At 40.2% G+C, this 22709-nt stretch overlaps 2 protein-coding genes across 4 annotated transcripts in view; one reads left to right on the forward strand and one right to left on the reverse strand.

The window, feature by feature from the left end:
• LOC131508867 (trypsin-4-like) overlaps positions 1-12223 on the reverse strand; it is an 86767-nt gene extending 74544 nt beyond the window's left edge. For 2 of the 3 annotated variants that reach the window (XR_009260182.1, XR_009260183.1), the window contains exons 1-2: positions 11718-12223; positions 1112-1253 (exon numbers count right to left, since the gene is read on the reverse strand). Coding sequence is in view for 1 of the 3 variants with exons in the window: in XM_058724044.1 (XP_058580027.1) it covers positions 1112-1253; positions 11718-11754 (179 nt within the window). In the remaining 2 variants the exon portion in view is untranslated. The remainder of the gene's footprint in view (positions 1-1111; positions 1254-11717) is intronic. The other variant, XM_058724044.1, reaches the window with a different exon arrangement.
• A 2645-nt stretch (positions 12224-14868) lies between these two features.
• PRSS37 (serine protease 37) lies at positions 14869-20613 on the forward strand. The gene is made up of 6 exons (XM_058724045.1): positions 14869-14938; positions 15280-15377; positions 17462-17603; positions 18855-19108; positions 19687-19823; positions 20368-20613. Exons 2-6 carry the CDS (start codon positions 15344-15346, stop codon positions 20506-20508), a joined length of 708 nt encoding a protein of 235 aa, XP_058580028.1. The 5' UTR covers positions 14869-14938; positions 15280-15343; the 3' UTR covers positions 20509-20613.
• The last annotated feature ends 2096 nt before the right edge of the window (positions 20614-22709 follow it).

Here is a 22709-nt window from a genome sequence, read left to right on the forward strand (position 1 = left end):
ATTTTCAACATACGTAATTGACAAAAGAGTTATATCTAGGGCATTTATAGAAGTTCTACAAAGCAATTTTTTTTGAAAAGTCACAAAATGTTCAAAAAACATGAAAGAATATTTCCCAGAAGAAATATTAATAGCAGAAGGAGGAGGATGGAGAAGGACGAGGAGGAGAAAAAAATAAGCCAATCATCGCTACTAATAAAGATAATAAAATTATGAGCATAACAAGAAATTTAACACAATCAGCAAAATAATAAAAAAGTTGGACAATACTCAATGCTGGAAAATGCTTATAAATTGCTGGAGTATGTGTAAAGTGAACATTTGCATCCTCTATGACATCCAGGAGATGTTGTTGCAGATACACCGATATGTATGTATGTATATGTGTATATATATATACATCTATATGTGTGTGTGTATTGCAGATATACACATGAGAATACCTTCCAAGGTACATGGTACAACTATGATTACAGTAACCATTCACAATAGCAGAAACCTAGAAATAACTCAAATGTCTACCAAGAAAAGAATGAACAAATTGTGATAGTCACATTTAAATATTATACTGTAATGAAAAATGAAATATAATCATATCCCTAACATTTTGGATGAATCTTAAAAACATTAAGAATGATTTGCAAGGTCAGGGTGCCTGGGTAGCTCAGTCAGTTGAGCATCGACTCTTGATTTCTGCTCAGGTCATGATCTCACAGTTGGTGAGTTCGAGCCCCGCAACGGGCTCTGTGCTGACAGTGCAGAGCCTGCTTGGGATTGTCTCCCTCTCTCTCTGCCCCTCCCCTGATCACTCTTTATCTCTCTCTCTCAAAAATAAATAAATAAATATTTTTTTAAAAAAAGAGTGACCTGCAAGGTTATTTTTACCTATACGTAAGGTATCATATTACACCGTATTACTTTTCCTTTTGGGACATGTCAAACATAAGAATGTGGAACATTCCTTAGTCAAGTTGTATCTGAGTAGCTGAACTCCCTTTTACCATGATAGTCCTAGAATTTCTTGACCACAAAGTTTTTAGAATTCCCACAAGAAGTGCAGAGGCCCAGCCTCGGAGCCTTGGAACAGAGTGGATGGATCCCCATCACTTACGGTAAGAAGCAATGTGCAGCCGTCAACACCCACTGAGGGGCAATCAGAGTCCCCACACAGGACCGATAACTGGAATTCAGGTAAAATAAGTAGAGAAGGTGATTTAACCCTTCTATGTCTTCACTAACAAATGAAACACCACCTGGTAGACAGAGAGAAGAGAATCAAGGGATATAAACTGGCCGACTAAAGAGAACTCAAGGTGCTTATAGAGATTTCAGAATGCTGGTATCAGTTAATATAAATATTTACCACTTATTAATCACTTAGCCCCTACTCTATGGTACTAGAGAACCACACTGTACAAAACACTGTATTAAAGTACTTGATGTACTTTTTAATTTTTTTTTATTTTTCACAGGAAAAAAAACTATAGGGTGTATAAATTTTATATTATCTTACAGATTAAGAATTTATTGAAGAGAGTGTCTTTTCCACATTGAATATTCTAGTCTTCTTTGTCATAGATTAATTGACCATATAATCATGGGTTTATTTCTGGGCTCTCTATTCTGTTCCAGTGATCTATGTGTTTTTGTGGCAGTACCATACTGTTTTACTATACAGCTTTGTAGTACGACTTGAAACCTGGAATTGCGAGGTCTCCAGCTTTGTTGTTCTTTCTCAAGATAGACAATATAATGGAATATTAGGCAGCCATAAAAAAAGGATGTGATCGTGCCATTTGCAATGATATGAATAGACCTAGAGGGTATTATGCAAAGTGAAATATGTCAGACTGAGAAAGACAAATACCACATACGTGGAATCTAAAAAAATCTGATAAATAAACAAACAAAAAAAGAGAAATAGGCCTATAAATACAGAGAACAAACTGATGGTTAACAGAGGGCAGGGGGATGAGGGGATGGAAAAAATGGGCACACGTTTCTATAGAATGAATCAGTCATGGGAATACAGTCCATGATATTCTAAAAGCTAGTATGGTGCCAGATGGTAACTATAATTATGGTGAGCATAGTATAATGTATAAACTCGTGGAATCACTGAATCACTATGTTGTAGACCTGTAATGTTGTGTGTCAACTGTATTCAATTTTTTTATTTAAATAAAATTAGCACACGAGGTCATACGACCAGTGAATGATGGTTGGTTCAAGGATTCAGACTTCAGTCCATGTGATTCCAAATCCCATTTATGCACTTCTCTTCTACAGGACCTCCCTGCCTCTCCTCACCCAGTTTGCTGCTTTCCAGAGTGACTTAGCTCATTTCTAACCTTCCAAAGGCTTAAGGATTCTTGGCTGTATCCACAGTCAAGCAATGCAGCCTTTCCTATAGCTCCCTGATTTTTCCTACTGGTTGACTACAGGGACACTCTGAGACCAGTCATCATAACTCCTGCAGGAAAAAAAAATAAGTAATTAAAAATAAAACTTTAATTCTGGCAAAAGAATATAGGGAGAGATACTCTATACAGACACTGAAATATAGTACACTACTTATCCTCTGGAAACAGATGCCTTGATTCAAATTCGGGCTGTATCCTTAGTAGTATGGACTTGAACAAATTATGTAGATCCCTATGTTAATTTCCTTACTTGTACACTGAGATCATAACAACTTCTTTCCTAGGGTTTCTGTGAGAAATAAATGTGGTAATATATGCAAATTGTTTGGAAGAATGTTTCATGTATAATGTGTGTTCAGTAAATGTTATTTCTTACTAATTCAGCTTCAAGTATATTTTAATGTTGAGAAAGTGCAAAACAATGTTCAAAATGAGACAAAGACAAAAGCCCTTTCATGATCCCCAAAATGACTAAACATCAGATATTAACTGATACGTCTTTTCTTTGCATTATTGCTATTATCAGTGACAGCTCTATTTTAATCCTCCACTTCCTTAAAAAAACCTTTTGAGAAACCCAATTCTGAACTGATCCCATTTCTCTAAATCCATCTTCAAAATTATCCAGCATAAGCTCAAACCCTGTAAGATGCCCCTCCCATCTGGGGCACTTCTGAGGTTCTCTGGAGTGTGTTCTTCCCACTGCATAAAGAAAAAAAAAAACCTCACTATTTTCATTATTGCTGTGTTCTTGGTGCCATTTGGTTGATGGGTACAACAAAGCAGATTAAATCCTGTTTTCTCCAGTTTAGGAACAGCAGGAAAATAGAAAACTATTTTTTAAGTTTTTATTTTAATTCCAGTTAGTTAATATACAGTGCTGTTAGTTCTGAGTGTACAATATAGTAATTTAACACTTCCATACAACACCCAGCGCCCATCACAACAAGTGCACTCCTTAGTCCTTATCACCTATTTCATCCATCCCCCTGCCTACCTCTCTTCCAGTAACCATCAGTTTGTTCTCTATAGTTAAGAGTCTGTTTCTTGGTTTGCCTCTCTTTTTTCCTCTTTGCTTGTTTGCTTTGTTTTTTAAATACCACACGAGTGAAATCATGGTATTTGTCTTTCTCTAACTTATTTCATTTGGCATAATACTCTCTAGCTCTATCAACATCATTGCATATGGCAAGATTTCATTCTTTTTTATGGCTGAGTAATATTCCATTGTGAATGTATATCACATCTTCTTTACCCATTTATCGGTCAATGGATACTTGGATTGCTTCCATAGTTTGGCTATGGTAGGTAATGCTGCTATAAACATTGGGGTGCATGTATTCCTTTCAATTAGCAGATTTGCTAGATCACAGGGTAGTTCTGTTTTTAACTTTTTGAGGAACCTCCATACTGGTTTCCACAGTGACTTTACCAGTTTGCATTCCCACCAGCAGTATAAGAGAGTTCTTTTTTTTCCCACATCCTCACCCAACACTTGTTTATTGTGTTTTTGATTTTAGCCATTCTGACACATGTGAGGTGATCTCATTGTGGTTTCGAGTTGCACTTCTCTGATGAGTGATGTTGAGCATCTCTTCATGTATCTGTTGGCCATCTGTATGTCTTCTTCTGACAAATGTCTACTTATGTCTTCCACCCATTTTTTAATTGGATTATTCATTTTGGGGGGTACTGAGTTTTATAAGTTCTTTATATATTTTGAGTACTAACCCTTTATCAGGTATGTCATTTGCAAATATTTTCTCCCATTCAGTAGACTGCCTTTTAATTTTGTTGATTATTTCCTTCACTGTGCAGATCCTTTTTATTTTATAAAGCCCCTATAGTTTATGTTTACTTTTGTTTCCCTTGTCTCAGGGGACATATCTAGAAAAAAGTTGCTATTGCCAATGTCAAAGACCATTTTTATGGCTTCAGGTCTCACATTTAGGTCTTTAATCCATTTTGAATGTTTTCTTTTTTTCAAGATTGCTTTGGCTATTCAGGTCTTTTGTGGGATTTTAGGATTCTTTGTTCGAGTTCTATGAGAAATGCTATTGATATTTTGATAAGGATTGCAATAAATGCGTAGATTGCTTTGGGTAGTATAGACATTTTAATAATATTTTTCTTCCAATCCATGAGCATGGAATGTCTGTTTCTTTGTGTCATCTTTAATTTCTTTCATCAGTGTTTTATAGTTTTCAGAGTACAGGTCTTTCACCTCTTTGGTTTGGTTTATCTTAGGTATCTTAAGGGTTTTGGTGCAGCTGTAAATGGGACTGATTCCTTAATTTCTCTTTCTGCTGCCTCATTACTGGTATATAGAAATGCAACAGATTTCTGAATGTTGATTCCTATTTCAGTTTTGGTAGTTTATATGTTTCTAGGAATTTATCCATTTCTTCTAGGTTATCCAATTTGTTTGCATAGTTTTTCATAATATGCTCTTATAATTGTTTGTATTTCTGTGATGCTGGTTGTTATTTCTCTTCTCTCATTTGTGATTTTATTAATTATCAATTTTATTAATTTTTTCAAAGAACCAACTCCTGGTTTCATTCATCTGTTCTATTGTTTTGTTTTTTAGTTTCTACATCCTTTATTTCTGCTCTAATCTTTGTAATTTCCTTCCTTCTGCTGGCTTTAGGCTTTGTTTGTTGTTCTTCTTCTAGCTCCTTTAGGTGTAAGGTTAGGTTGTTTATTTGAGATTTCTTTTGCTTCTTGATGTAGACCTGTATTGCTACATATTTCCCTCTTAGGACTGCTTTTGCTGTATCCCAATGTTTTGGACTGTTGTGTTTTCATTTTTATGTGTTTCCATATATTTTTAAAATTTCTTCTTTGATTTCCTGGTTCAGTTTTAGTAGCATGTAGTTTAACTTCCATGCATTTGTAGTCTTCACAAATTTTCTTGTGGTTGAATTCTAGGTTCATAATGTTGTGGTCAAAAAAAGGTGTACCATATGATTTCAATCTTTTTAGTATTTATTGAGGCCTGTTTTATGACCTAACTTGAGACCTATTCTGGAGAATTTTCCATGTGCACTTGAAAAGAATGTGTATTCTGCTGGTTTAGGATGGAATGTTCTGAATATATGTTATGTCCATCTGGTCCAGTGTCATTCAAAGCCACTGTTTTCTTGTCTATTTTCTGTTTAGATGCTCTATCCATTGATGTAAGTGGGGTGTTAAAGTCCCCTGCTATTATTGTGTTATTATCAATCAGTTCCTTTATGCTTGTTATTAACTTTTACATATTTGGGTGTTTTCATGTTGGAGGCATAAATATTTATAATTATTAGATCTTGTTGGATTGTCCCCTTTACTATTATATAGTACCCTTCTTTTATCTTGTAACAGTCTTTGTTTTAAAGTTTAGCTGGTCTGATATAAATATTGCTACTCTGTGCTTTCTTTTGACCTCCATTTACATGATAAATGTTTCTCCACCCCCTCACTTTCAATCTGCAGATGTTTTCAGGTATAAAATGAGTTTCTTGTAGGCAGTATATAGTTGGGTTTTTTTTTATTTTTTAATGTTTATTTGTTTTTGAGAAAGAGAGTGACAGAGTGCAAGTTGGGGATGGGCAGAGAGAGAGGGAGACACAGAATCTGAAGCAGGCTCCAGGCCCTGAGCTGTCAGCACACAGCCCAACGTGGGGCTTGAACTCATGAACCATGATATCATGACCTGAACCAAAGTCAGACACTTAACTGACTGAGCCACCTAGGCACACCTAGTTGGGTCTGTTTTTAAATACATTCGTACACCTCTGTCTTTTGATTGGAGCATTTAGTCCACTTACATTCAAAGTAATTATTGATAGATATGTATTTACTGCCATTTTATTACTTGTTTTGTTATTGTTTCTGGAGATTTTCTCTGATCCTTTCTTGTCTTTGTCACTTTGTTCCAATTTGGGTTTCTCTTGCTTTCTCAATTTATGTTTCTGGGTCCTAGGGTTTTCACCTATAGACGATAAGTAGTGAAGGAACAGTGATGTGTACAATATCCCCCACTATCTGGGACAGTGTCTGGCACATGGTAGGAACTCAAAATGTATGAGTGATTGGAGTAAAATTCACCTTGTATGCAGGGATCCACTGGAAGGCTCTGAAATTAATGAAATGGTTTTCTGAATCCATAAGTGAAGCAACCATCATCAGAAGACTAAGACCTAATGTTATGTATATGTGTGTGTACTTTTTTTCCCAAATTCATATATGCATGCATTTATTTAAAAAAATATTTCCTGAATATCTACTATGTGCCAGGCAACATATTTGATGTTAATATAAAAGGGTATTCAATAGAAGTAGACTTTGCCTTCATGAAATGAGGGCGGGAGACAATAAGCAAATAAACACATCAATAGATAGCTATAAGTTGGATGAGATAGAATTTTCCATGAGAAAGAATAAGAAGAGAGGGTAAACAAAAGATCTAATTTAGTTTGGGTGGGCAAAAAAGTACTTGCTGGGTAAGTGACGGGTAATCTGAGACAGCAAAGATGAGAAAAACCAGCCATGGGAAGAGCAGAAGAAAGAGCTTTTCCAGAACTGCGTGTGCAAAGGCCCAAGGATGGGAAAGAACTGGGAAATGCTCAGGAGTCTGAAGAGAGCCAAAGAAATTGAAGCCTAGTGGGAGAGGAAAAGATTGGCCTAAAGAGGAGCCTTGAGAAGAGGATTTTATTCTAAGTGTAATAAAAAATCTATTAAAGAATTTGAATGTACAGAAGTCATGTGATCCAATTATTTTTTTAAAAATCACTGGATTAAAAAAAAAATCACTGGATTTCTATTAGAAATGGATTATAGAAACAGTCGCGCTTACTGAAGTGACCGGGCAAAAAGTGATGTGCCTTGCACTAAAGTAGCAGTGGGGGAGTTGGAGAAGAGCATCTAAGTGCATGGATGGACATAAGACCTCTTTCAAAAATAAAACTGACAGGAAATCCATTTAAACAGTATTCTGATAATAAGATACACATTGCTTTAACAAAGATTATCTACCTTCTCATTACATAAGAATTCAATCAATAATTATCGTTAAAAGATTCAAAATAGGGGTGCCTGGGTGGCTCAATCAGTTGAGCATCTGACTCTTGATTTCAACTCAGGTCATGATCCCAGAGTTGTGGGATCAAGCCCTGTGCCAGGCTCCATGCTGAAAGTGGAGCCTACTTGCCTACTTGGGATTCTCTCTCTCTTTCTCTCTCTTTCCTTCTGCTCCTCTCCCCCACTTGCACTATAAGTAAGTAAGTAAGTAAGTAAGTAAGTAAGTAAGTAAGTAAATAAATAAACAAACAAATAAATAAATAAATTTTAAGACTAAAAGGGGTTCTCATGCTCAGAAAAGTTGAGAACCATTGACACAGAAAATCTTCACGTTCCTTCACTCTAAGATATTCCAGTGTACAAATCTAAGTCTTATTTAATTCCCACAATCTATCCCTGACTCCAGACCTTCTCTGGTTGGCCTTTAAGAAGTATGCACTACACTAGCTCCTTCTTACCTGCAGCAACAAGACAGAGCTCCTTCAAGCCACAGGGACTTCCAAGGAAAGCTGAGGAACACATTTTCTCCTAATACACCCGGCTGAGCCCCCAACTAAATATGGGTCATTTACTCTAAAACTTCTCAGATTTCTTTCCACCAAACCCCTGGTGCCCTAACTCACTCTTGACTGAGCTTTACAAAGTCACTGATTCTAAGAATGTGCTAGAAACTTACACATTGCCTCCTTTCCTTCCATTCCAATCGGTCCTTGCCTATTTTACCTTCCCTCTCTACCTGAGTCAGATTCCTTTATTCATCATTTTAATGATATTCTTATTACTCTTCAGAACTCCCTTGTCCTAATGTCCTTGAGTCATACTTCAACTGGGCAAATCTTAACTCTGTATTCATGCAACATCTGCCTCCACTGCGTCTGCAGCTTTAACTTTCTTAACTTGCCACAGACATAGAACACATTAACTACCTCCTCCTCCTAGAAACAGCTCCTCTGATGGTGTATATTACACTTTTATTTTCTCCTGCCTCATAAGGTACTTTACTGGGCTCTCCTCTTCCAGCAGCCCCTAAAGCATTAGAGCTCACCTTTCCATTTGATCCAAGAAGGAGTAGCCCCATTCCCCCCAGCTCTTCAGTTCCTCAACTGAAAGCCCCTGCACAACAAACACAACAAACAAAGATAGAAAGACTCTGAATAATGGAAAGAAGTAAGGGGACTGCCTAAGGAACCTGGGGACTTAAGGAACAGCCTAACACCAACTTCCCTGAGTATACTCATCAAAATTAAAAACAATTGCTTTATAAAAGACCCTCTGAAGACAGTTTAAAGACAAGTTATGGACTTGGAAATATATGTGCAAACCTCCTAGCTGAGAAAAGACTTGTATCTGATCTATGTACATACTCTCAGACTCAACAGTCTGATTATAAAATAGGAAAAAGACAAGAAAAAACACTTCACTAAAGAAAACATCCATGAGGTAAACAGGCATATGAAGAGATATTCAACATCCTCAGTCACAGGAAAAATAAACATTAAAGTTTCAATGAGGTATTACTATGTATCTAACAGAACAGCTAGTATGAAAAATAGTGCAATTTGGTGACAACACCAAATGCTGGCATGGAGGTAGAGAAAATAGGTCACTTATACATTGTTGGTGAGAATCTAAAATGGTGAAGCCAACCTGAAAAACAATATGCTATAAAACTAAACATACAATTACCATATGGCAGAAACTGCACTCTTGGACTTACATCCCAGACAAACAAAAACTTACTATCACACAAAAATGCAGCAGGTTTATTCTTAAAAGTTAAAACCTGAAAACAACCAAATGTCCTTCAATGGATGAATGATTAAGCAAACCAGAGTACGTCCATTCCACAGAATAATAGTAACAAAAAGAATTAATAGTTAATATACACACATCTTGGACAAATCTCTAGGGGATTATGCTAAATGAAAAGAGCCAATCCTAAATACAACATACTGTATGATTCCATTTGTATAATATTCTTGAAACAAGAAAATTACAGAAATGGAGAACACGCTAGTAGTTGCCATGGGTTAGGGAAGGGGGGCGGTGTGGAGGAGGGAGAATGAAACGGTGTGTGGGTAGAAGGGCAATAGGAAGGAGGCTCTGCTGATGGACTGTTCTGTGTCCTGAAAATGGTGGTGGATGCACAGACCTACACATATGAAGTTGTACAGATTTAAATACACACACACACACACACACACACACACACACACACACACACAGGTAAAACTGGGGAAAGCTGAATAAACTCTGTGGATCATACCAATGTTATTCCCATGATTTGCTATCGTGCCATAGTTACACAAGATGTTACCATGGTGGAAACTACAGGAAGGACACATGGGACTCCTCTGTACATTTCTTGCAACTTCCTATAAATGCATAATTATTTCAAAATAAAAATTTTAAACCAAGAAAGGCAACTGGAATTCTTCATAGTTCTGTCTTTTACACATTTCTTTTCTGTAAATTTTTTTCAAGTAATCGTTTTCACTCATTCCTATGAATTCAAATCCTTTCAAAATTCCCAAATTCCCAAATCTGTATCCCAGCTCAGACTCCTGTCATGAGTTCCCGACCCTTGGATTCAGGTTGGACATCTCCATTTGATATCTCAAAAGCACTTTGAACTCAGTAAGTCAAAAATGTAATTTGTCTTCTTCCCCAAATACCTCCTTCTTTTCCAGTGTTCCCTATTTCAGTAAATTGTACCACCATTCACCCAACCAGAAATCTGGATGACACCCTTTACTTTTTCCTACCCTTCATTCCTCACATTCAACTGATCACAACTTCTATCTCCTTGTTACCTCCGGAATCCTTTTCTTTCTTACATCCTCACTGCCACCACCCTAGTCTACTCTGTTGCCCTGAGAGTTGCAACAGTCTCTTAAATTTCTCCCCAGATCTTTCCCACCCACAACCCATATCTCTACTCAAATCCATTCTCCTACTGAAGTCACATGAATATTTTACAATCATAAATGTGGTAATATAACTCTCATATTTAAAACTCTTTAAAGGATTCCTATTATACTCAGGATCATTTCTAAAATTAAGGCTAAAAGACCCTCTACTATATGATTCTTAATCTACTTCCTTCCTCTGTGCTCCAACCACACAGATGGGCTTTTAGTTAAACATGTCACACCTCATGACCTTCACACTTACTGGCTCCTCTATCTAAAACGACCTACCCAGTCCCTACCCAATTAACTTGGTTAACTCCACTCAGTCTAACATAGGTATAGGAATCACGGCATGTCGTTAAAAGATACATATTTTTCTCATGTTGCACATACAGAAACTGAGGTTCAGAGAGGTTAGGGTATCTGTCCCTAACTAGGTAAGAGAGCATAAATGCCTAATTACAGAGCCATACCAACTTCATTATGGGCATGTTATAATTACTCTGTGCCTTGGTTTCCTCATCAAAAAAAAAAATGACAGCAATAATACTTATGGCACAAAGTTGTTTTAAGAATTAAACGGGTTAGAGGCACCTGGGTGGCTCACTCGGCTCAGCAACTAACTCTTGATTTCGGCTCAGGTCATGATATCAGGGGTTCGTGTGTTTGAGCTCCCTGTGGGGCTCCTGGGATTCTCTCTCTCCCTTTCTCTCGGCCCCTCCCTGCCTCCTGTGCTCCCCTGCACAAGCATGTGCACTAGCACTCTCTCTTTCTCTCTCAAAAATAAATAAATAAACTTAAAAAAAGAATTTAATGAGTTAACATGTAAAGAGCAGTGTCTATTATATAAGCACTATATAGGTATATGTTTTCTATGGTGGCGGCAATGATGCTGATTATTATTATTATTATCATTGCACATTACATTTAAACCACAAAGGGCAAAAGTGACATTTTCCTTTTGAACCCTACAGCAGAATACCTGCTGCTTTGTTTCCTACGTGTTTCATAAGTTCCTATACACCCTTCCAGGCTCCTATCTCCACCTTCCTTTCTGGATTGCCTCCATGTTTTAGCCCAAGAACTTTATCATACATTGAGAGAAGATTTGAATCCCAAAATAAAAAGTTTTACTTAGGTCCTACAAATGACTGAGACTGTACAGAAAAGGAGTAATGTATCCTCCTCCTCCCAAACTTGCATGCCCTTGACCCTCCAGCTCTCCTCCCCGACACAGCTCCATAGCCTCACCCCCAGACAGCGTCCTAATAGACGACAGCATCCTAATAACCATGACAAAGAGATCTCTTCGGTCACTCACCAGTCACCATCAGCAAGGTTAACAGGATACGATTCATGCTGATGTCTGAATCCTGTGCTGAGGATATGGATGGAAACTAACAGGCACAAGACAGGGACAGAACTTATGCCCTGCTTGGGGATTCTGAACAGCAGGTGAAGAAGGTGCAGGCAGGAGATCTGAGGATACGGATTCTACAGAAGTCTATCATCTAGGGGCATCTCCTTCCACTCTGGACCCTCAGTGTGAAAGCGGGTTCACCAGTCGCAGCCGCCCACCTCTGTCAGTAGGCACAGAAACCTCAGTCTGACGAGGCCGGCCCTATGGGAAGATGAGCAGGGATCTGAGCTTTATCAACCTCATCTAGGGAAAAGAATTCCAAAGCAGGCGTCAAGCAGACCTTCTGTGGAGTTCAAATTCATCCCAAGTTTCTCCCCTGGCCTCTCAGTTCTTTCCACTGGTCCCTTCCCCACAATGTGTGACTAGCATCCCTCCTTCTACATGTCCCATTGACCCCTTTCCTTTCCAGGCCACTCTGATGAAGCAGAGCTGAGTCCCACCCTTCTGTGTGACATTGACCCCCTCCCCTCTATGCAGGTGATGCCCAGACCACCCCTCCTCAGAACTGCTTGACTTGCACAGGTCTTTTTTTTTTTTTTTTTAATTTTTTTTTTTTCAACATTTTTTATTTATTTTTGGGACAGAGAGAGACAGAGCATGAACGGGGGAGGGGCAGAGAGAGAGGGAGACACAGAATCGGAAACAGGCTCCAGGCTCCGAGCCATCAGCCCAGAGCCTGACGCGGGGCTCGAACTCACGGACCGCGAGATCGTGACCTGGCTGAAGTCGGACGCTTAACCGACTGCGCCACCCAGGCGCCCCGCACAGGTCTTGTCTCACAACCACAGACACCATTTGAATAAAAGTTCCCAATCAATACCAACACAAGTGGTTCTTGTCAGATCTCTAAATCTGTTATTACACTGCCCTCCCGGCTGTAGCTCGCTCTCTCTCTCTCTCTCTCTCTCACTCGCTGTCTCTCTCTCTCATTCTCTCCTTTCTCTGTAGCTGCCTTTTTCAAATTGATTTTTGGTGGCAGAATATAAGAAGAATATTACCTAAACAGAAAATCAGTCAGATGGCAAAATGCAACGCTACAATTAGAGTCTCTATAAACCTGATGGTTTGTGGAATGAGGCTATGGACAGATATGTCCCCATGTGTACACAGAATCTGTGATAATACCAATAAGGAACTTCATAACAAAAAATTACGAACATATGAGGAAATATTTAATATCTCACACACACACACACACACACACACACACACACACACACACCCATCCATGCCTCCATAGAATTCTAAAATTATTTTTTCAAAAAGAAGCTTAAAGAACAATGTCCATATCAGATATCAGTATCCTAAAGCAAAAAAGGAAAAAATAAATGGGATTAGCAAACTGCAGAGAGCATTCAAAGGCTAATGTTAAAAAGGTATTAGTATTGAAACAAGAAAACCTGCAATTGAAAGTGGTTTGGTAGGCCTGGAGAAAAGTGTGTGGGGTAGGGGGGTGGGAGAGGGGAGGCAGAGAGAAGCTGAGCAGAGAGGACTGAAGAGGACAAAATGGGATGAGGATCAAGGGAGGCCCCTAAAGCATGCTGGGGGATTATGCTACTGGCAGCAGGGAACTACTGAAGAGTTTTTAAAAGGAGACTGGCATGATCTCATCTGCATTTCAGGGGGAAAAAACAATTCTGAGTACAAAAGAGAAGGCCAAGTTGAGCAACACTAGATGGGCATATACAGGAGTTCAAGCACAACAAGATTATGGCCTAGATCAGGATGACAGCGGTGAGGATGGAAAGATAAGGATGGATTTAAGAGACATCTGGAAGTAGGATGGTTTGAGGTTGAGTGGTCAGAAATAGAGAGAAATCAAACAAATGGAAGGCAGAGTTATCTCCTAAAATAAGAAAAACAGGCAAAGAATGCATTTAAAAGGCTGGAGGCATGAAGGGTTAAATTTTGACACGCTAAATCTCAAGATCTCAGGGAGCTAAAGCAGATGCAAAAAAACAAAAAAACAAAAAAACAAAAAAAAGGTTTCCAGGAGGCAGTTGTATCTGTGGGACAGGTGGTCTGGGCTGGAGATACTAATTTGAGACTCATAGACAGGTAGCTGTCCCCAGTAACAGCCTCCTCCAGAAAATCTGTTGTTTTTGGAAAGGACCCAAACTCCCTTCCTGGTCTATAAACTTCACAAAAAATCTAGGACAAACAACTTCAGAGTAAAGAATATCTCTTTCTCAACTTTTCACCTGTACTAACTACTCCTACCCTCACCAACAGAAAACCTTCCATAGCTCCATCCTGTCTTTGAACCTCAAGCATATTTCATAACGAAGCCCTATTCTCAGGGAACTTGTGTGATGGAATGGACCTTTCGAGGTCTAGGAATGCTAGTTGATTAGCCAAAGCCTGGAGGATATAGTTGAAAAGCTGTGTGTACCCAATAAGGAGATCAGGATTCTACTTCTATCTTTCCAATCATGTGTGACTTTGAGAAAATGACTTAAATTCTGTTTCAGTTTGGCCACCTACAGATCAAGAAAAAAACCACCCCAGCCCTGTCTCCTCTTTGCAGGTTGTTGTGTCACTGGAATGAGATTATGGGTTTAAGAAACCCTGAAGGATTAGAGTGGCACAAAGTATAGTAATTTTACAAATCTCAGACTGACCTGATACAAAATCCCCATGGACAATGTCCATAAAGAAGTAAAGAATGTAGCTCAGTGCCTCGGATTCGGTAAGTGTTCAATGAATGTTAGCTAATAGTGAGACTGTTCTTGTTAGAGTGTCTCCAAATTAGCCGAGGATGACCCTAGCCATTTATCATTGCCGGAGAAATCTTTTCATTAGGTAAAAAGCACCAACAGGTCCTGCCTTGTGAACTGTCACCAAAACACAGAAGATCCTAAATTTAATATAATCCAGAATGTAAACCATTCTCCAACTGTCAAAATAACTGTTCTATGAGTGCTTTTCATTTCCACATTTCCTTGGCTCAAAGCTGGTGATCAGGACCACCAGACCTGGTGGTGATGATGACTTAGTGATGAAACAGTGGTCACAGGGAAAGGTGAAGCCAGTGTAATAAAGATGGGAGGGGCTAAGGGAAAGTATAAGTAACTATTAGGGTTTTCAGAGCAAACCTGGGGACACTGTCTACCTGAGCTAAGGTAGAGCATCTTGTCCCCCACAGCCCTGGCCTCAGAAACTCCCTGAGGAAGATGAGTCCTGAGCCAGAGTCCCTTTCCCATAGACAGCTGACTTGGGCAGATGGGCTTTGAGGCATAGCAGGGAGAGGAACCTGGATCTGGAAGTCTAAGGAACAAGGCTTCTTTTTCCTTCTTTGAAAGACCCAAGAGAGGCACAGTCTCCCATCCCCCAGCCTCCCTGGAGCAGAAGGACCTTCATCTGTCTACCTGGAGCCTTCTTCCCTCCCCCCATTTATGTCCAGATCTGCTTTCCCATCCTATTTTGGGTCCCCACGCCTAACCATAGCCATTGATTCTACCAGGTATTCCTGAGAGTTCCATACTCTGCTGATCTTCTGCATCTCACGGGGAAAGATCTGGACTGCTATGAAATTTATCTTTTATTTGGGTGTCCTTGCTGGTATGTATCCATGAGCTTCTACTCTGTCCTATAAGGCACAGGTTAATGCAGGCTGGAGGAAGGCAGATTGGGGTGTGTAGAGGGTACAAAAGAAGAGTCCAAGAAAAGCAGTCATGGACAGAAGTAGGTATCTCCTGTCCCAGACCACACCCATAGGCTCCCATGAGGCTGAGCTCACCCTTCCAGTGCTAAGCTATGGGACGGGTGATGGTGCTCACTTGCCTTGGAGAGTGCTCGACAGTGAGCATTCCCCACTGGTGATTCCAAAATGTGGGCTTCATCACCCACTGGGCAAGTCCCAGTGTGGTCACAGGGACAAAGAACACATTCTGAAGTCTGATATCCCCCCTATTCCAGAAGCTTAGAGACTCAGAAAGCAGGGAGTGAAGAAGGTAGAAACAAAAGATCAAATGCAAGGGCCCTACCCCCTGCACTCCCTGACTTCCACGAGTCCTTCTGATGGCAGAATTTGCTGGTGAGGCATCTCCCACCACCTCCAGACCGTCTATGTTGCATCACTATTAGCCGTGTGAGCACAGACAAGTCAATCTACCCATGCTTTAGTTTCTTCAATCAAAATGGGGATATTACTAACTACATCATAGAGATGTTGTGAAAGTGTTAAATAAATCCATGTAAAGCACTTAGAACAAGAGCTCAATACCTCATTGCCTGCTGTCCTTTTTCCCTTGGGATTTCTAACTATGTGATCATAAAAGGGTGTGGGGAGGTGGAGGCCAAGACTTGGGAAGGATAAATGGAAGAACCAAGGGCAGCCGAGGTAAGAAAAGTACTTTATTTCTGATACTACAAGCAGCCTTCCTCCCTTTCTTGTTTTTCTTTAATAATTCATTTTTTAAATATTACATGTTAATGTTAAAAACTTAGAAATATTAAAAGTAGGAAAAAAATAAACACTTCACAATCTCACCTCACAGTCAACACATGCTAACACTCCAACTTACTCTCAGGCTTCATTTATTTATTTGTCATTCAAATGGTTTATCTTTTTGTTTCTTTGCTTGTTTTTAGACAACTGGATTACTAGATTAATATACATTTCATTATCATTTTTAACTTAAAGAAAGGTTATTAATATTTCCTTTGTTGTTTAATATTCTTTATAAATACAATTTTAATATTTCCATATATTGATGTACTTTTTTATTTCAAATGCCCTACATTACTATATTGGACACTTATATTTCCAGTGTTTATCTATTATAAATAGTGTTAAAATGAGCACACATTCATAATCTTTGTCTATATCTGATTATTTTAGGATAGATTCTTAGGATTGGAACTATTAGGTCACAAGTGATGAACTATTTACACTTTTGATGCCTATTTCTAAATTGCTTTTCAAAAATACAGAATCAACTCACGTTGCTACATGTAGTAAAAGAGTCTCTTCATTGTACTTTCTTAGATTCAATATTATCAACATTAAACCAAAAATTAATATTATAAGTATCAGACAAAATGGTATATCATTTTAATTTACATTTTATTAGAAAAAGAGGGTCAAACATTTTCATATTTCCTGGCCAATCAATTATTTCTTTAAAATTATCCATATACTAGGGGCACCTGGGTGGCTCAGTCAGCTAAGCATCTGACTTTGGCTCAGGTCATGATCTCACGGTTCATGAGTTCGAACCCCATCTTGGGCTCTGGGCTAACAGTTCAGAGCCTGGAGCCTGCTTCAGATTCTGTCTCCCTCTCTCCCCCTCCCTGCTCGTACTCTGGCTCTCTCTCTCTCAGAAATGAAATAGACATTAAAATAATAGAAAGAAAGAAAGAAAGAAAGAAAGAAAGAAAGAAAGAAAGAAAGGAAGGAAGGAAGGAAGGAAGGAAGGAAGGAAGGAAGGAAGGAAGGAAGGAAGGAAGGAAGGAAGGAAGGAAGAAAGAAAGAAAGAAAGAAAGAAAGAAAGAAAGAAAGAAAGAAAGAAAGAAAGAAAGAAAGAAAGAAAACTATCCATGTTCCTTTCAACTAGGAAACTGTTAACTGTCTTATTTGTCCTAAGATATGTCTTCTATATTAAGAATGTTTTATATGTTAAGAATACTAATTATTTTCTCAGGGACAGTTTTCTCTACTCACGCATCTGTGCAGAAAGACGACCATGCTCCCTACTTGGTATACCTCAAGTCGCACTTCAACCCCTGTGTGGGTGTCCTCATCAAAAACAACTGGGTGCTGGCCCCAGCTCACTGCTACTTACCGTGAGTGTTGGGAACCCTCACTCCCACCCCCTGAAACAGCCTGATTCATTCTACATGAGTGGTTCTCAAAGGGAGGCAACTTTTCCTCCAGGGTACATTTGGCAAAGTGAAGATATTTTCGGCTGTCACAGTGGACTGAGGGGTGCTCTGCTACTGGCATCCATCTAGAGAATAGGGCCCATGGCAAGGATGCTACTAAACATTCTACAATGTGCACCCCCTCAACAATTACCCGGCTCCAAATGTCACTACTGCTGCTGGGAAGGAAACCTGTTCCATACACCGTGCCTCCTCAGTCTCCCATCAGTTTGTTTCAAGTTTTTTACTGATGAGATGAATGTGGTTTATCAATTAAGGGACCAGCAAGTAACTGAGGGTACACTCAAATTGGACAAATTGAGGAAAATTTTTAAAAATGACTAACGACAAAGGTACGGACAAGTTATAGGGGAAGCACAAAGAAGAGTTCAGTGCCCCCAGGATTAGTATTAGAAGGGTACAGTTACTCCCCCTAGACCTAAAGGGGCAAGAGGAGAGGTTGGTTCAAAGGGGAGGGGAGCAGGGGAGGGTGGGAGGAGAGAGAAAGGAAGAGAGGAAGCCCTGTGTACAGGGATTGCCTGATAGAAGCTGGGGCAGCCCTGCAGGAAGGGAGCTTGGAGGATAAATACTCGAACCTCACTCTTCTCCTCTAACTACTTCCTGGTGCTTGCTATCAACCAAAATCCAATCAGAGAGCAGAGGACAGGAGAACCCATTAGCTTCATCCATATGTAACACCTTCCAAAGGCAGAGAGCAGGATGAAGCAGGGTTGTGAGTGGTTCTAGTGAAACCAACAGATCTCCACCACTCAGGTCATGCCATTGTCTTACCTCCACCAGAATGGAAATGCTCAGTTGGAGAAGCTGGAGCTGGAGTGGAGGGAAAATATTATTTCTATGCCATGCGTGACTTTCCTCTCTACTACATTAAGGATGCTACATGAAAACACAGTGGTTAAGGCTCCACCACCTACTGTGTGACCATGGGGGAATTACTGCTATGTGGTTCCATCATCTGTTAAATGGATTAAAGATAGAATCCACTTCATAGTTTTGTTGTAAGTAGTAAATGAGGTAATCCAGAATCCAGACCGAGCAATTAGCATAGTACCTGACACATTATAACATTTAATATCTTTGATGATGATGGTGATGGTGGTGGTGGTGGTGGTGATGGTGACGGTGATTACTCCCACCCCCTTCTCCCTCCAGAAACCTGAAAGTGATGCTGGGAAATTTCAGGATCAGAGTCAGAGATGGCACAGAGCAGACAATTAACCCCATTCAGATTATCCGCTACTGGAACTACAGCCATAGCGCCCCCCAGGATGACCTCATGCTCATTAAGCTGGCTAAGCCTGCCAACTTCAGCAACAAAGTCCAGCCACTTGCCCTCGCCACCAGCAATGTCCGGCCAGGCACTGTCTGTCTGCTCTCAGGTTTGGACTGGAGCCAAGATAACAATGGTGAGTGTACCTTCCACAGCAAATCAGGGTCATCAGGCACCCATGTCTACAGAGCTGAGAAGAGAGGAGAGGAGAATGGATGGAGACCATGAGGGTGCTAACAAAAAGAGACTCATCCGGAAGTCCAAAGCTCCTCCCAACCCAGTGATGACACGATGACACAGAGCTACCTCCTCCAGGCTCCAGCAGCCGGGGCCACCAGGCCATCGGACTCTGCACACAGGCCACACTATTCCTGACTGCCAGACACATGGTTCACATCAGAGAGGCTGTGCTCCTCCCTTGCATCCAGGCTCATTTTGCAAGTAGGGGACACCTCTGAGGACTTGAGTCAGGTCACCCCATATTCCTCCAAGACTAGATACGATGGAAAGAAAACCACTTCTTAAAAGAGTCATGCAGGCTATTTTTCAATCCTCTAGATTAACTCTCATAACCATGCACAAGATCCTTGCCTTTTCTCAGCCCTTTTTTCTTCAGACATACACACAAAACACCAGTTGAAACACAGGACGGTGACTGGAGAGTCTAAATAACAATTGCGAGCAGTCAACCTTTTTTATCCTGTCTTCCCTCAGGCAGGCATCCTGATTTAAGGCAGAACCTGGAGGCTCCCGTGATGTCTGATAAAGAGTGCCAGAAAACTGAACAAGGAAAAAGCCACAGGAACTCCTTATGTGTGAAATTTGTGAAAGTGTTCAGCCGAATTTTTGGGGTAATCTTTTCTCTATATCCAACATTCATTTGCTTGTATGTGTCTAGTTTAATCGTGACAGCGATTAGAAAATTAGAAAGCCCTCATCCTCTCGCAATCTTTTGAGAATTTGATAAGGCTGAACCAGGCCCTCCTTACAGATGCCTTTATCCATTAAAGTGTGGCATGCAATCCCTCTAGTTAATAACACTTTGCTAGATTTATTACTCTCATAGCTGCAAGAAAAAACAGGCATTGCTTTAAAAAAGAATTCAAACTTTTCACAAGGGAAACTCGCTTCACCAGTCCAAATAAATGGGGTTTGACTCATTTTACGTGTGAGTTCTAGAGAGGTTTTTCTCTGACTTTCTCAAGATGAAACAAGGCTAGTTACAACAAAGCTAGATAAATGACTCCAGCTTCCTATCTCCCAATTCGGTGCTGTTTTCATAACCCATGAGCCTACCTCTAGGCAGGGCTCATCCAACTGGGGGACTAGAGGGCTCCTGTGAGAAGATCCAATCATATCTCTCTTGTCTCTCTCCCTCTGTATGATCTCTGGTAGGAGGTGGCCGTCGCTACTGTCATCTGCAAAAACAAGCTCCAGGGAATCGAGGTCGGACACTTCATGGGAGGGGATGTCGGAATCTACACCAATGTTCACAAATATACCTCCTGGATCGAGAACATCACTAAAGATAAATGACACCCTTCTACTCTCTCTGTATCCCACTGGCTCTAGTCATTGACTATACAGGCCACTATTTTCTCCAAACGCAAAATAAAAATCTCCAAACAGAAATGCATTACACCAGTAGCCTATGTTTTCTTGGTTGTGTCTCTGCCCATATCCCATAATGATGTGAAGAACCAAGGACAAAACATGACGTGAGCACTCATCACACAGTAGTAGGGTTACACCCATTATCTCGTTTAATGCTCACAACAATCCTCTGAGGTTATTATCTTTTAACCTCACTTTACAAATGAGAAAAATGAGACTAAAAGAGAGTACTTAACACTATCCAAAGCTGACAGACATCAGAGCCTAGAACAGAACCTCCAAATATCGTTTCTCAATCCCATGCTCTCAGCCTCAAAATTATAGGGGAGTCTATGGCATCACAACAGATTTTGGCTTCTATTTTTCTGCTACTTCTCTTATCATTCAAAGAGCTTGAAGCTTTCACTTGTGGCTAAAATCCTGGGTACTGGAATAATCTCTCCTAAGAATGGCCATGCTCCCTCTCACTGCTACACTGACTGCAGCATGCTAAGGGAGAGAGCGGATGCATAAGAGGCTAACAAAGAGAACTTCAGGACAGGGTCACTGCCATAAATCAAGTCCAACAGGAAGCCTGGCAGCTCCAGAACAGGGTGAAGAAGTCATCTAGATCCAAGAAGAGTATAATCTCAGGGCAGTGGAAGATTCCAGAAGCAGATATGGCTGAGAGGAGGTGAAGGAAGAGCAGAAATTGGGCTTAACTGCACACAGACCATGGGATTAATAAGGTCAAGAAAGCAGGTACCAGTCCTCTGTTTGAAGACATGGTAAAGAACTTGAAAACTGAGAACTCCGGGGCCCCAAATCTGGAAATGATCAGGGAATTCTGGATATCCAAGAGACTGGGGAATACAGGACAAGGATAGGTAATCTTCCAACAGTTGTAGACTGAGGAAACAACCACACACTACCCTTGGATAATATTTCCTATTCCCTAAATTTAAAACACAATCTATACATTAAAGACCTTGGTGTTAGGCAGAATAATGGCTCCCCAAAGATGTCCACACCCTAATCCCCAGAACCCATAAATATGGTTTTTTTTCCATGAAAAAGTCAGTTTTGCAGCTGTGATTATGCTTATGGACTTGAGGATGGGGAGATTATCCTGGATTATGTGGGTGGGGCCAGTGCAATCATATGGGCTGTTAAAAATAGAAGAAGAAGGGGCGCCTGGGTGGCGCAGTCGGTTAAGCGTCCGACTTCAGCCAGGTCACGATCTCACGGTCCATGAGTTCGAGCCCCGCGTCAGGCTCTGGGCTGACGGCTCGGAGCCTGGAGCCTGTTTCTGATTCTATGTCTCCCTCTCTCTCTGCCCCTCCCCCGTTCATGCTCTGTCTCTCTCTGTCCCAAAAATAAATAAAAAACGTTGAAAAAAAAATTTTTTAAATAGAAGAAGAAGAGAGACTATTTGGGCAAAGAGATGTGACAACAGAAAGGCAGCAGAGATTCAAAGCATGAGAAAGACCTGAGCTGCCATTGCAGGTTTTGAAAATGGAAGAAGGGGGCTACAAGGCAAGAAAAGTAAGCAGTCTCTAGAAACTGAGAGCGAACCTCAGCTTCCAGCTAGCAAAGAAATGGGAACTTTAGTACTACAATTGCAAGGAACTGAATTCTAACAACAACCAAAATAGGCAAGGAAATGGATTCTCTCTAACAACAAGCACAACCTTGACAACACTTTGATTTTAGCCTATTAAAACTGGTCAAACTTCTGACCTACAGTATTGTAACATAAGAAATTTGTGTTGTTTAAGGTGTTTCTGATAATTTGTTATAGGAGCCATAGAAAACCAATACAACCTTTAAAACAGTCTCTAGAAGAACTTCTTTCTGGGGTGCTCAGCTGGTTAAGCATCTAAGTCTTGATTATAGCTCAGGTCATGATCTCCTGGTTCATGAGATTAACCCCCACATTGGGCTCTGTGTTGACAGTGAGGAGCCTGCTTGGGATTTTCTCTCTCCCTCTCTCCCTCTCAGCCCTTCTCCCCACTCCTAATCTCTCTCTGATAAATAAATAAACATTTAAAAAATAGAATAAAAGAACTGGTTTCTATATTGGGAGGTAAAAACCTTCAATTGTTCCCAATTGTCCTGAAATAAACTCTAAACCCATCAGAATG

This window comes from Neofelis nebulosa, chromosome 4 (assembly GCF_028018385.1).
Source record: "Neofelis nebulosa isolate mNeoNeb1 chromosome 4, mNeoNeb1.pri, whole genome shotgun sequence".
NCBI lineage: Eukaryota > Metazoa > Chordata > Mammalia > Carnivora > Felidae > Neofelis > Neofelis nebulosa.

Bases quoted from the DNA above. Each gene is read 5' to 3' on its own strand.
- PRSS37 (XM_058724045.1), top strand. From the start codon at position 15,344: ATGAAATTTATCTTTTATTTGGGTGTCCTTGCTG. The intron at 17,604-18,854 runs GTGAGTGTTGGG...TTCTCCCTCCAG, and splicing joins CCAGCTCACTGCTACTTACC to AAACCTGAAAGTGATGCTGG. The intron at 19,109-19,686 runs GTGAGTGTACCT...GTCTTCCCTCAG, and splicing joins CTGGAGCCAAGATAACAATG to GCAGGCATCCTGATTTAAGG.